Genomic DNA, 13,365 nt, shown 5'->3' with positions numbered 1-13,365 from the left:
GAATTAGATTAGAAACTGAAATTTTCTCAATATTGCTACTTATACCGTATTTTTAGGTGCATCATTTCATTACAGTAACTTCGAAATTTTGTCACTTGTAATGTTGACATGAGTCTGGATCCTCTGCAATGGTAGGTCTTGTTCTTGCTGTGCTGTTGAGTATTTTTAACACGTTTAAATCTTATTTAAACACATTTGTTCTATATTTCAATGCAATTTCAACATATAAAACAAATGTGTTACAAACACAATTTTTAAAGTGCGTTGAAATTAAAAATAATGACTTGAAAAAGTGATTTTCATTACACTTATATCCATTTTCAATACGTTGTAGATTTTCACGCATTTGTTTTAGTTTTCAATAGATGCTCTCTGGAACAAATGTGTGAAAAATACAAGGCGGATATAGGAAAGTTACTGCAAAAGAGGATTTACTGTAGTACCATTACAAGTGGAATACCGGTAGTGGTGATAATTATTTACCCAAGTCAGGCTAATCTGTGAGAGAGAGAGACTGGTCGTGGATTGGCACTGCTTCCATCACATCACACTCTGTACTGTTCATCAAATTTACAAACTCAGGTAAGAGGATCCTCTCGTAAAAACTGTTCAACCAGTCCCCTCACTAATTCTGTGCACCTGAAAAGGTTACTGCGCGAACGCTCTCCGAGATTCGGTTACATAACTTCAATCCCTCGATAAAAACTCAGCAACCATTCTCACTTCAATCCAAACCCCTCTGTGTGCACCAAGCTCACTCAGAAAAGTCTTGTCTCTCTCATCAACTATGAGGAAGTTGTATGGCAAAGACTGTGTCCATCGATTACCACGTCTTACCTCCAACCAGCTAGCCTTATTTCCGGCCACCATATTGACACTCACAGCGGCTCTCTCACTGGAAGATAGAGAAGTATTGGCTTATCTAATCTCTTGCTCATCTGATAACAATCAGAGGAACACTCGGAAGACCAGTGGTGGTGGAGAGCACCCGCCATGCTTCAACTGCAACTGTTTCAGCTGCTATATGAGTTACTGGGTAAGGTGGGACTCGTCACCAAACCGTCAATTAATACATGAAATCATTGATGCAGTTGAAATTGAGTTGGTGCAGAGCAAGAAAGACAAGAATAAGAAGAAAAGAGAGAGAGGCTGTAATGGGTTGGCGGATGAGTTGAAGCAGTCCAAGTCGACTTCCGTTGAGGACGAGTTTGCTCTGCCAGAATCAGTGGATAAGACTGCTGGTGGTAGTGGCGGCAAGGGAGATGAAAAGTTAGAGAAGGTGTCAGTAAGGAAGTTTGTGAGTCTTATCAGAGAGAGGATTTGGAGTGTTTGGACCTGATGATTTCGAAGGGAAAATATTAAGGCTCCCATACATTTTTTCTATTAGCCTTTTAACGTAGATTTGGTAGTTTTGGTTATGATAAGTTACCTTGATGTGCTAGCTTGTGTTCAACTTATTCTATACAAACTCCTCCCGATTATGTAATTTCTCGATTATATATTGGATGGAACTCCGCTGGAACTTCAAGTTTACACAAGCACAAGAATCATATGTATTAAACAAATATACAAGTTATTTTTTGTGAGGTGAGTGTTTTGTTTTTATTTTTATTTTTATCCTTACAAGAAACACACATTAGTACATTGCTCCTATGAAAACTTGAACCTTGAGTCTTTATTTTGCAAGGCAAGAGAGAACTACTAGGCTACAGCAGACACCGTCTGCGTCTTTGATAGTAGGCGTGATAAACATTAGTGTATTGGAACCAGCACAGCACATCCATTGTTTTCAATACTTCGAACTACGCTTGCATTTCACACAATATTATCACCTCCCAATTTACTAAATTGTTGTGGGAAAGCAATGGAGTACATTTCTCTGAGCAATCCGGAAGAGCCGGATTGTGGTTTTATTGACACTACTTTTACGCATCTATAATGCCAGTCTTATGACGATAAAAATACCAAAAGGGTGAAGAAATTGTAAAACAAAGAAGAAGAGGAACTAGAGTCGAGAAGGGATTCCACCGGCAACAACCAGAGTTTCTCCAGTTATATAAGAAGCATCATCAGATGCTAAAAAGGCAGTAGCAGCAGCCATGTCTTCTGTGGTTCCGAGCCTGTTAAGTAACGTTTTCTCCTCGATGGCCTTCCTCTGAAGAAAAATCAAGACCCACATCAAGCCAATGACAAAGTCCAATGATCTTCTATTCAAATGAGAAAGACAGACAAAAGTTTCAAGGCTAAAATATACTTACAACAGCAGCATTTTTTGTGATGAAGTCAGCGAAGTGTGTGGGTACAAAACCAGGAGCAACACAGTTTACGCGTGTATCTGGGGCCATTTCAGCTGCAAGGGCCTGAAAGAAGATCAAAAGAGAATATTGTGAAAGAAACCATAAAAAACCCAATTTTTTTTGTTGAAACAAGTGTGTCAGAACCATTTAAGTACCTTAGTAAGCCCAAGAAGGGCTGTTTTGGTTACTCCATACATAGCCATGGAAGCCTGTGGTTGGTAGCCACCAATAGAGGAGATAAAAATAATCGATGAACCCTTCTGCAAGTGAGGAGCTGCATCCTGGAAAGTTTGTCAGCCATTGAAATTGGAGTCAAGAAACAATAATAAGTAGATATGACGGTGGAATATATGGTCTGAAATAGTAGAAAGATAGTTATCCCTCTATCCTGTGCAGACCACCTACATAATAGTCAGGGAAAATCAACTAAGCCTACGTGATGCTAAGTGCCAACCATTTATCTGAGAAAATTACACCATGTACTGCATAAGACCCTGCTATGACAATGTGCCTAGAGGCCCCCCAACAGAATTTATGCACCGTGGAAGAGACTTACCTGTAGAAGAAGTATAGAAGTTTTCACATTAATTTCCCATAGCTTGTCAAGGACAGATTCTTTAGTTTCCAGAATGCCATTAACGGAAGGATTGGCAGCAGCATTGGACACAATCACGTCTATTCTTCCATATTTCTGTGATAAAGGTTTCATGTAACAGATGCTTCAATAAAAAGGAAATCCACCACTTTCAGAGGAAAATAAATTGTTATTAATAAAAATCCAGACTGACAACCATTGAAGCCATAGGAAAATAAACATGACAAAGACAGATATACAAGCCAATATTTGCTTCTCCTCATAGATCACTCTATACCAAAAAGAGCATCAACTGCAGTTATTCAAATATTTCTATCATCTAAGATATATCTCTATGGTATGGAACTGAAAAACAGAAATTTAAGAATCAGAAATCCTTTTAAATCATTTACATACAACTTTCTAGCTTACCTAAAAGCAACTGATAACTTTACCAAAATTCTAAGAAAAAAGCACTAATAGGCACTGACAAATATTAGGTAAAATAAAGTTTAGAAAACCAACTGAGCTGCGTCTCAGGCTCTCAGCATAAAAAGGGGAAAACTTTAAGGAAAGAACAATGAATGAATAGTCAGATTTTAGAATAAATTAATTTTATGACAGGAACAAAAGAAGAGCAAAATCCAATAATAAAATAAACAAATGAAGAATCTTATTTTCCTGCACAAAATTAGTTGATAACTAGTTACTTTCTTCTTCCTTCTTCCATTTTCTTATTTGGTTCAGGAAGAATCTTTTTCTTTGCAAAATGGTTGCAATAAAACAAAGGCGCAACATTTTGAAAAAATCAAAAAGCCATGAAGAATCTTATTCTATTGCACAAGTTTGTTTATGAGTTGTTTTCCCCTCTTTTTTTATAGTTTTAGAAAATTCCTTTTGTCAGCAAAATGATGCAGTTAAAACTAAGACCCAAGGTTAGACAGAAAGTCCATGCCATTGCTAGCGGAACTCACATTGGCCTGAAAGGGGTCATGGTAAACATGGCTGGTTGTAGAAGCACTACAAGAAAAAGGATGTACAAGCCCAATTGATAAGAATTTTTTTCCAGAGTAAATTAATTATCACAAAAGCACAGCATAAATAAAATGTTATCACAATACAAAGAATTGGAACTACAATCCATCACATCATCTCCCACTTGATTTGCTAAAAGTAGCTGTTTACTAAACATCATCATCATCCTTGCCTTAAAAGTAGCTGTTTACTAAACATGAAAGATTAATTTCTGTAAGAAATAAGCCCCAACTCGTGGGCAGAAAATTGAAACAAAACAAACAATACCTAATTACACAGTAGATGTTCACGATGAGGATTAGAACATGAAACCTTGATTAGAGTGCTCAACGACTCTTTTATGTCCTAGGTTTAGGCTTGGAGCTCATATTAACATGATTTTGACCAATTAGGATCACATGCACCAAACAGCACATCACAGTCAGTTGTCCTGAGGAAGTTTTACCCACTTCATTGGGTGGAATGATTGCCATTATTAGGTGGCAAACTCAATTAGTGTTTGACCTCCTAGAGTATGATTATATTATCATCATCATCCAATTAATGTTTGACCTCCTTGAGTATGATTACTTTATCATCATCATCATCCTATACTTAATTCCATATGAATGGGGTCGGCCACATGAATTCTCTCTCTCCAATCTTTTCTATTACATGTCATTTCACCTACTATATTTAAATTTTTAAAGTCATTGTTAATAACCTCATCCAATGTTATGATTATTTGATGTTAGTGCTTAAACTTCCTTCCATAAAACAATAAGCGATCTTGAAAGTGAAGCTATAACAGAAGTGTCCTTAATCTCAGGCAGTCCATAAAAAGATGATAAATAACATTTTTGCTTTCTAAATGAAAATCTAAAACAGCATATCCATTAATCGAAAAAGAAGAGAAATTAAATTATTTTTATAACCTGAACAGTTTTGTCTATGAGATTCTTCCTTTGTTGTGCATTTGAAACGTGACAAACCACTCCCAACACTTCAATTCCTTTAGCTTTAAGCGTCTGGACTGCCTCATCTACATTATTCTGCAAAGCCATCAAATGAAACACAAATTATCGCATTTCCAAGTTCCAGTTGAAGAAATTCATGTGAATTTAAATATAAAGGCACCCCACCAACCATATACAAACATACATAATTACACACATGAATATATACGTACACACACATTACTGAGTTCGAATTGGAGCAAAATTCAAGAAACCCAGAAGAATCGACATGTAATTTCTTCTAAAGAGGAGGACAAAATCGAAAATTAAGGGACACCCAGAAAACCTGTTTGCGAGACGAGATCACAACAGAGGCACCTTCCAGGCCGAGCCTCTCAGCGATGCTGAAACCGATGCCCTGAGTCGAAGCCGTCACAATCGCTACCTTCCCCTCAAATCGTTTCCCTATTTTCTCCATGTTTCTATCGATTGCAATTCAGACGAAGAACCAGCCGCAACTAATATACAGCCTAGCACCAGTACGGACAACCTTAGCAATTGCTATAATTGATCACTCCATTTAATAGTTTAGTACACGTATATTCATAATTCAGAAAAATAAAAATAAAAATAAAAATAATTAAGGGTCTTAAAAAGTTTGGAATTGCTATCATTATTCAAACCTTGACTCCGTCTACTAGTTTAGTCGACGTAATCAAAATTAAATAGAATTAAAGGACTAAAAAAAATGTGTCTTACAGTTTGGAATTGCATCATCGGATTTGTCAAGCTTGACTCATTTCCTACACGCGTTCGTAACAAAGCTATTTAGGTGGACCCCTTGAACTGAGTTTCTTATACTTATAAATATAATTAATTTGAAGTGTTCGGTTAAAAAAATGGTTAACTGTAAAAAAATAAAAATAAAAATTCATAATATACAAAATATGTAATTACAACACCTCTCTATTATTTTAAAAAGTTTCTTACTGTTTTGACAACTCATAATTTTGAAGATAAAATTACTAAATTAATCTTACTTTATCATTAGTAAAAAAAAATTAAAAATTACACTTAAAGTCATAATATAACAGTATAAGAATTATATAAATCAGTGTCCCAATATTCAAAACAAAATTGGAATGTCCGTGCTTAATTACCATTTATCAAATTCAACCATTGTCCTTTCAATACATTCAAAGAATATCTATATATATAAATCTATAGTTAGTAAAAATTAATTAAAATTTTAATTTTGAAAACATTTTTTATTAAATAAATAAAATTATCTCAATTGAATCGGGCAGAGAGGGAATTTCTCAAGCACGGACTTGCCTCTTTATTCATTTTTTACACATACGATTTCATTTTTTTACAGTGTCTTGATGGTTCTGCTCCATTTGTGCTTCTAACATGTGACAAGCGCACGCGTCAATAATCACTTAATAATTAATATCACAATGACAGCCAAAGCATAACAATTTCATAATTCTCGATTGCTATAGTTATAAAATAAAAATAAAAGGTGAAAGAGCAAGAAAAACTCGATTATTAAAAATATATTCAAGTCTGAACATTGACATAGAAACCAATTGCGTACTCATTACTAATAGCTTGGTCATGGGATAGCCCAACTGTCCTGGCTTTCTCAAGCCGCACTACCACTCATTTTTCTGTGTAGTGTGTTTTTCAGTACACTTCACTCTCTTAAGCATCAATATGAATAAACAAACCAACTGCAAGCATTCCACCTTCTAAACTACATTGAACTGTAACACTTTTTAATCATAAGGATTTCTGAAATTCTTTAGTAGCTCTGGGATGTCATAGCCAAGCATGTCATCTACTGTTTGAATCATTTTAGGCTTCAATTTCTCAAATTTATCTATACTGTAACCATTCAACACCTCCCGAAAGTGCTCCACATCTGGAAAATCACCAGCTGGTAGATGGAACTCCCTCTGGACCTGTTTCGCAAATTTAGCATTAAAAATAATGCAAGCAATCTTAACAAACTTGTGAGAGAGAGAGGGAGGGGTGTTACCTTTGCAAATACATTTTCAAGATTATCAATGAGCCGTTGTTGAGTTTTTGCTTTGCCCATCATAGTGGGCATCTCCTTTTTAAGCTGGCTAATTATGTAGGCATGAATCTTAGCAGCTCTAGCACGTTTAACGAATTCATTGATCTGCAATATCAAAATTCTATCAAGCTCCAATTCAATCAGCATGAAATAATAATCTAAAACAGCACATGCTAATAAGCAGCAAGCATACTCGACGATCACAAGCCTTCTTTGGAATGTCCATCAAATCCATGAGGAGATCATCTTGTTCCTTCTCAAATAGATCTTTTCCTATGGGACCAACAGCTGCTTCGTTGACTGGCTTGTCATTGAATGAGCTGCGAAAGCCAAGAAGAAAAATGTTAGCACACTCATCTGAAAATTCAACACCTGAGGTGAATAACATCAAAAAAGAGCACAAACACCAAATGTGTGCCAACTGTCAGAGACTCATGGTAAACATTATATATAATGCCATCAACATTATTCTGCAACTCCAAATGTGTGTAGAAGCAGAATCATAGAGATTAAATGAACATTAGATGGAACAACCAATCTAAACCAAACAATTCCTGTAGCAAATTGATGCTCCAATTTAATTTTTTTGCACCAGTCTACTTCCAGCCCCCTCAGTCGATGATGATCACTCTACATAATGGGCTTTTAATGTTTTATCACATGCTTTAAGAGGCCATTAAATGCAGTTACATACAAGAAAGCAAATACATGAAAAATGATCAAAAATGAAATAGCAAACACACTTGATCCTCATCTTTCCCTGCATACAAAAGACAACCAATATAAAAGTAAAATATACTCTTGCCGCCAACCAATAGTAGATATAGCCCATAATACAAAATAAGTTGGTGAAAGTGAAACATAAAGTATATAAAAAACCTACCCAATGTAAACACGCACAACCTCTGGTGTGTTTAAAACTTTACCAAGTGACCACATTAATGCGCCATATACTCTCATCAGCTGTAATACGAAATCAATAAGTAAGCAGATTGAAAAGTTCCAATCAAATGATAAATATGGAAAGGGAAAATTATATATAATTGATTGGCTAAAAAAGTTGCGCACTTGCTGGGTGTCAACTTGGTCTGCCTTGTTTAGGACTACACGTATTTTATCATCATGACCACGCAAGGATGAAATAATACGCTTGAACTCATCACTTATATCAAGTTTATGGGGATCAAAGAGTAGGAGAATAAGATCACACTTTGCTGCAAACCATGATATAACACCCGTAAAATCATAACTTCTTTGAGTTCGTTGTTTCTCTCCAGATAGAACTCCAGGAGTGTCCACAAATGTAATATGTTCTAGTAACTGCAAAGATATGGAAGAGGGATTACTTTTTGTTAGGTGTGAAAATTTTATTTTTAAGAAAAAGAAGCTTCTAATGCAGGTTCAAACTTACGGGATGTGGCATTTGGGAACACTCAAATTTTGACAAAAATGCTCCTCCAAAAGTTGTAAGACCATTAAATGGCATTTCTGCATGAACAGCAATAGTGTTGCCAGGTATACTCCTTTCATCATCTCCAGACTGCGTACAGAACACAATATGCCATTGATTTCAAATGAAACTGAAAAATGTATAACTAAACAAATTTTTAACATTGTAAAGGATACCAAATTTTCATGGACTAACAACTTTAGCAATATACGGCCAGGCAACAAACTGCATGCAGTGAATACAAGGATGCACCTACTTACACAATTAATATGCATAACCAAAGTGGCGTCTATATGCAAACATTGTCTAAGGTGTTCTTAATGTTACAAGATTGTATAGTATTGTAGTTTAGAATATTGTTTTAATAAAAAAAATTCCATCTTCTCATGTATCTGTGTGAATATGCAGGTTCCACAAACCATTTGAAACAAGAAGAATATAATGATGAAAACATCCAATTTCCAATATAAGCTTGAATAATAAGGAATTCAAAACAAAGATTAAAAGTGGATCACCATCATCATCCTTACCTTAATCCCATATGAATAGGGTTGGTCATTCTATCTATCCAACTTTTTCCATTACATGCCATTTCACCTACTATATTTTAACTTTTTTTAAATCACTTTTAATAACCTCATCCCATGTTATTTTTTGTTGTCCTCTCCATCTCTTACCTTCTATTAAAAGTGGATATTTTTAATAAATATGATAATAACCTATCCCCTGTTATTAAAAGTGGATTATTAATAAATATGATAAACATTTTTATTATCAATTGTGTGTCAGAAGTAATCTAGAGAGAGTGAGGCTGACCCCAAAGGGCCGTGGTGAGATGTACTACCTATTTCAAATATAGGTTATCATTTTAGGGGAAAAAATAAAACAAAAAATGAACCGTGATAAAAAATTACCATAACAACAACAAACCGATCAGTTGTTGGCTCTGGTCCAATGTGAGCTCCTGTTCCACCAAATAGAAATTGTAATACAGAGAACAATAATGTTAAAAAATAAATTAATTAATTAACTATCTAACTAACCTGGGTAATCACATTTAAGCAAATGTTTAATGAATGTAGTTTTTCCAGTCGAGTATTGACCCAAAAGCATGACCATGGGTTTAGCATCAAAATCACTACTCGTCTACAGAAAGGACAAATCGTACATCAAATCATAACAATACATAACAGACCAATACATATAAATATGTAAAATATACATAAGAGATCAAAGCAAAATAAAACACCTCGAGGATAAAAATACAAAAATAAAACCAATTTGTAATCCACTCACCAAGGAGGGAGATGCAAAATCATTAAAACGATAAGCAAGTTCCAATGGTTTTAGCTTTTCAACATAGAGTCTCTTCAAACCATCAACAATTGATGTTACCGCATTGTGATATGTCTGAGAAAAAAATTACTGGAGTGAGTACGTCATACAAGAAAATAAAATGATTTTAATTTATATAACCCCTTAAATGTATATAACTGCAAGAAAAGAACTCAATGAAACAGATAAGTAGCTTGGACCTTTAAATATGTGACAAAGAAATACTACTAAGATTTCCACCATCCACAAAAAAAGCAAATAATGAAGAAAATTTTACCTTTTTGGTGGATTTTGAAGTAAACTTGTTAACTGATGGTGGCGGTTGCAACGGAGTATTTCCTAAATTATTTCAATAAATCAACTTAATCAAACATATAGGCAAATGTCACTTATCCATTGAAATATGAGAATTTTACTAACCATTTGCTTTAGATTCACCATTGATTGCTAAACGGCTAGTTTTCTGGGAAGAAAAAGCATTCACCAATAACCAACACAATCAACAATTTTATATTAACATATCCAAAAAGAGTGGAGAAAAAAACAGATTACTTACAACCAGTAAGGCATCCAAACCTTCCATCAATGGAGGTTTTAAAGGCTCCATATCAACTGTAACACAATAAAATTACATCCACTATAAGTAAAACAACAAAAATAACAATTCTTTAGAGTACTTTAAAGCATGAAACCCTAACCCACAAAGAGAAGAACTTCATCCAAAAAAATTATAAACAATGCTAATCTGAGACCCAACACAAGCTTCAAATCCATTATCTAGAGCCATAGTTTTTGCTCTAACACCTTTGACATTGCTTAATGTATATAGAGTTATATATTATGCAAGAATCAAGAATATGATGACAAAGCGAAACTTGGCTTAATAACCTAGTAAGTACACTTGACTTTTGATGTATCTGACATAATCAATATCCAAAAAAAAAAAAATCCTATCTCACATCATTTCAATTTGAAGGCTTCATATATGTTGATAAAACTTACATAGTATGTTTGTTCTTATTCCAAACCTTTATGTGTCTGTAAATTTCATTTAAATTCTATTAACTGTTTGAGGGAGTGTGACATTTATCATATTCCGAGGTTTATTCTCTGCACATTCCTCAACATAGGGAACTTGTATCTAAAAACCAGTGCCTTAAGCTTCATGCTTGAGGTTATGATGCCTCACGTGAGAGTGACACTTGAGAAATGCTGCTCAAAGGCTAAACAGCTTATTAATTGAAAATACCACCCTATATCCAATCCTAATGCTGCTCAAAGGCTAAAACACACATGAGAAAGAGTAAAGCTAAAACAAATTATTTTACTTGCCTGTAGTTTTAAGGACATCTGGGGTTAGTTCATGTCCTGCTTGTGCCAAACAGATCAACTGTCATCGCAAGAAGACAACCAAAATGAATTATTGCCAATCTTTTCACAAAGTTTTTTCTTGAAGAGGAACTTTTATTAAAGATGCAAGAAATAGACTGCAAAGAAAAACCTGCATTGCTGCAATAAACTCTTTGAAACCTAAATATCCTTGTCGTCTGGAATCAGCAATGGCCCACACCTTTAAAATCACAAAACATATGGATAAATAAAAGAAAACCAGAAAAGAAAGTGCAAACAAATTATAGGGCAGAGGTTTGACTGGAACTTTGGCCTTGGATAAATCGGAATGAAAAAATAAGATTGATGTAGCCAACCCAAAGTAGTTGAGAAAAAGGCTTAGTTGAATTGAGTTAAGTTGAGCAATACAAAATTGTTGAACAAAATAAATCCATCATGAGATCAATTAAACAAGAAAATAAAACGCAAAAGGTACTAGCCAATTAAATTATAATATATTCCAGGGAAAAGAATTAGATTAGCATAGGTAAATGGTCTAACAAACCATACTAGTTCTGTAATTAGAGAAACACATTGTTTATCTTGTTAACAATATAAAAATAAAAAATACATAAAAAAACTCCAAAATGACAATTATAAATTCTCAATTTAACAAAACAGTAATGAAGACAATTATCATGACCATTATCATAATAACATATATCTACCTACAAACAATCTATATTCCAATAAACTGTAACACCTGCATGATCCATGACAATAAACTGTAAAACACTACACCTCCAAAATGGATAAATTGGCACCTAAGGGGGAAAACATTCAATGAAGGATATAATTATATCCTTAATTTCTGAAATTTTGAATTGAATTTCATTCAACAAATCAAGTTCAATTAAGGATATAATTCTATAATTTCTGAAAATTTGAATTGAACTTCATTCAACAAATCAAGTCACAACATGCCCCTACTCCCAAGGCTTAAACTCTCAACCTCCCCTTTGGGAGGAGATATCATACCATCCAGGCTAGAGGCCCGGTGGTACAAATCAAATCTAATAGTAACCTAAAATTTAAGCCAAATTTATTGTAACTAAAATAAGCATTTACAAACAAAACACTCCTATTATGCACATGTATTATTAAGCGCTATAAAATAAAAATAAAAAAAAAACAAACCATGACAAATTGATTTGAACATGATAAAAGCTAATTAAATAAACATTTACAAAACAATCCTTCTACTTATGCACATATATTATTCAGGCTCTATGAAAAGAGAGAGAGAGAGAGAGAGAGAAATTGATTTACAGAACATGATACTTTATCGGGAAAAAATGACACAACCACATCAAAGTAAATCGAACATAATCTAAACTTGACTAAAAAAAAAAAAACAGATTGTTCACCAGCTTTAGTTCAGGTCGGGACAGATTCGACATGGCGAAGAACTTTGTGGCATCATTTCCGGTGATGCGTCCATCGCCATCTAGAGAGAGAAAATCATAGAGAGAAAACTTTGATTAAACAGAATAAAAAAATTAGTTCATCTAAGAACAAGAGGAAAAAATGGAGAAAACAAACCTGAATCGGCGATGTTGAACCACTCTTGATAGATTTTCTGGTGTTCCTTCGAACAAGAACTGATCGGACCAGTTGCGATCTCCATCTATCTAGCCAAAAAAAACTCAGATGATATGATCGATAAGATTTTGGAACTTTCGAGTTTAAAACCTCTCGAGAGAGGGAATTTATTAGGAAACAAACAGGTAGTATTGGGGTTTATATTAGCGCTTGCGAGAGTGATATTGCCACGATTATATACATCACACATACAAGGCAACCAAGACAAAAACGATGTCGTATAATGGAATCAGTTTGATCAATTATGCCTTGGCAATCGGAAGTACATACTTGTTGCTATTGATTGTGAAGTGGATCCCACTGAATAACATTATATGGCATATCCTGCGTACATCTTAACGGAGCCTTATCACATCACAACCGAACGAAAAAGCAGATTTATACAGAAATCCTCCTTTTTAGCAATTTTCAAACTTCGAAAATTTGAATTAAAGCGCCATTTACAAATTCAGCATATGGACCCCAATTTCGATTTCGGTTGTTTTTTCCTTTTCTTTTCTTTTTTTTTCAATAACAATTTAAATGCATGTGTACAACTCCAAACAAATGTATCAAAAATTAATATGAAAAAATTTATCTGAAGGTTCACCTTCACTCCAAGCAGAGAGTCGATTTTGAGTCCTAAAATTTGTTTATATCACTTTAATTCTTAGTAATTTCATTTT

General features: G+C 34.3%; 3 protein-coding genes across 3 annotated transcripts; 1 reads left to right on the top strand and 2 right to left on the bottom strand.

The window, feature by feature from the left end:
- Positions 1–240: 240 nt before the first annotated feature.
- LOC132267440 (uncharacterized) lies at positions 241–1,962 on the top strand. The gene has a single exon (XM_059768606.1). It carries the CDS (start codon positions 788–790, stop codon positions 1,337–1,339), a length of 552 nt encoding a protein of 183 aa, XP_059624589.1. The 5' UTR covers positions 241–787; the 3' UTR covers positions 1,340–1,962.
- LOC132267422 (tropinone reductase-like 3) lies at positions 1,784–5,372 on the bottom strand. The gene is made up of 6 exons (XM_059768586.1): positions 5,188–5,372; positions 4,821–4,937; positions 2,854–2,988; positions 2,453–2,578; positions 2,259–2,360; positions 1,784–2,155 (listed from the first exon to the last, which is right to left on the bottom strand). The coding sequence occupies exons 1-6, from the start codon at positions 5,317–5,319 to the stop codon at positions 2,006–2,008; spliced, it is 762 nt and encodes a 253-aa protein (XP_059624569.1). The 5' UTR covers positions 5,320–5,372; the 3' UTR covers positions 1,784–2,005.
- Positions 5,373–6,367: 995 nt separating this feature from the next.
- On the bottom strand, positions 6,368–12,845 carry LOC132267411 (EH domain-containing protein 1-like). The gene is made up of 16 exons (XM_059768577.1): positions 12,641–12,845; positions 12,466–12,545; positions 11,211–11,279; positions 11,042–11,099; positions 10,266–10,321; positions 10,130–10,172; positions 9,987–10,048; positions 9,671–9,784; positions 9,418–9,520; positions 9,289–9,338; positions 8,336–8,464; positions 7,993–8,244; positions 7,808–7,887; positions 7,118–7,244; positions 6,886–7,029; positions 6,368–6,808 (listed from the first exon to the last, which is right to left on the bottom strand). Exons 1-16 carry the CDS (start codon positions 12,723–12,725, stop codon positions 6,623–6,625), a joined length of 1,638 nt encoding a protein of 545 aa, XP_059624560.1. The 5' UTR covers positions 12,726–12,845; the 3' UTR covers positions 6,368–6,622.
- Between the last annotated feature and the right edge of the window lie 520 nt (positions 12,846–13,365).

The sequence above is a fragment of the Cornus florida genome, unplaced genomic scaffold (assembly GCF_030987335.1).
Source record: "Cornus florida cultivar Cherokee Brave unplaced genomic scaffold, ASM3098733v1 CherokeeBrave_3.0.0_Hap2_Chr01, whole genome shotgun sequence".
Lineage (NCBI taxonomy): Eukaryota > Viridiplantae > Streptophyta > Magnoliopsida > Cornales > Cornaceae > Cornus > Cornus florida.
This window is presented reverse-complemented; position numbering and strand designations above follow the sequence as displayed.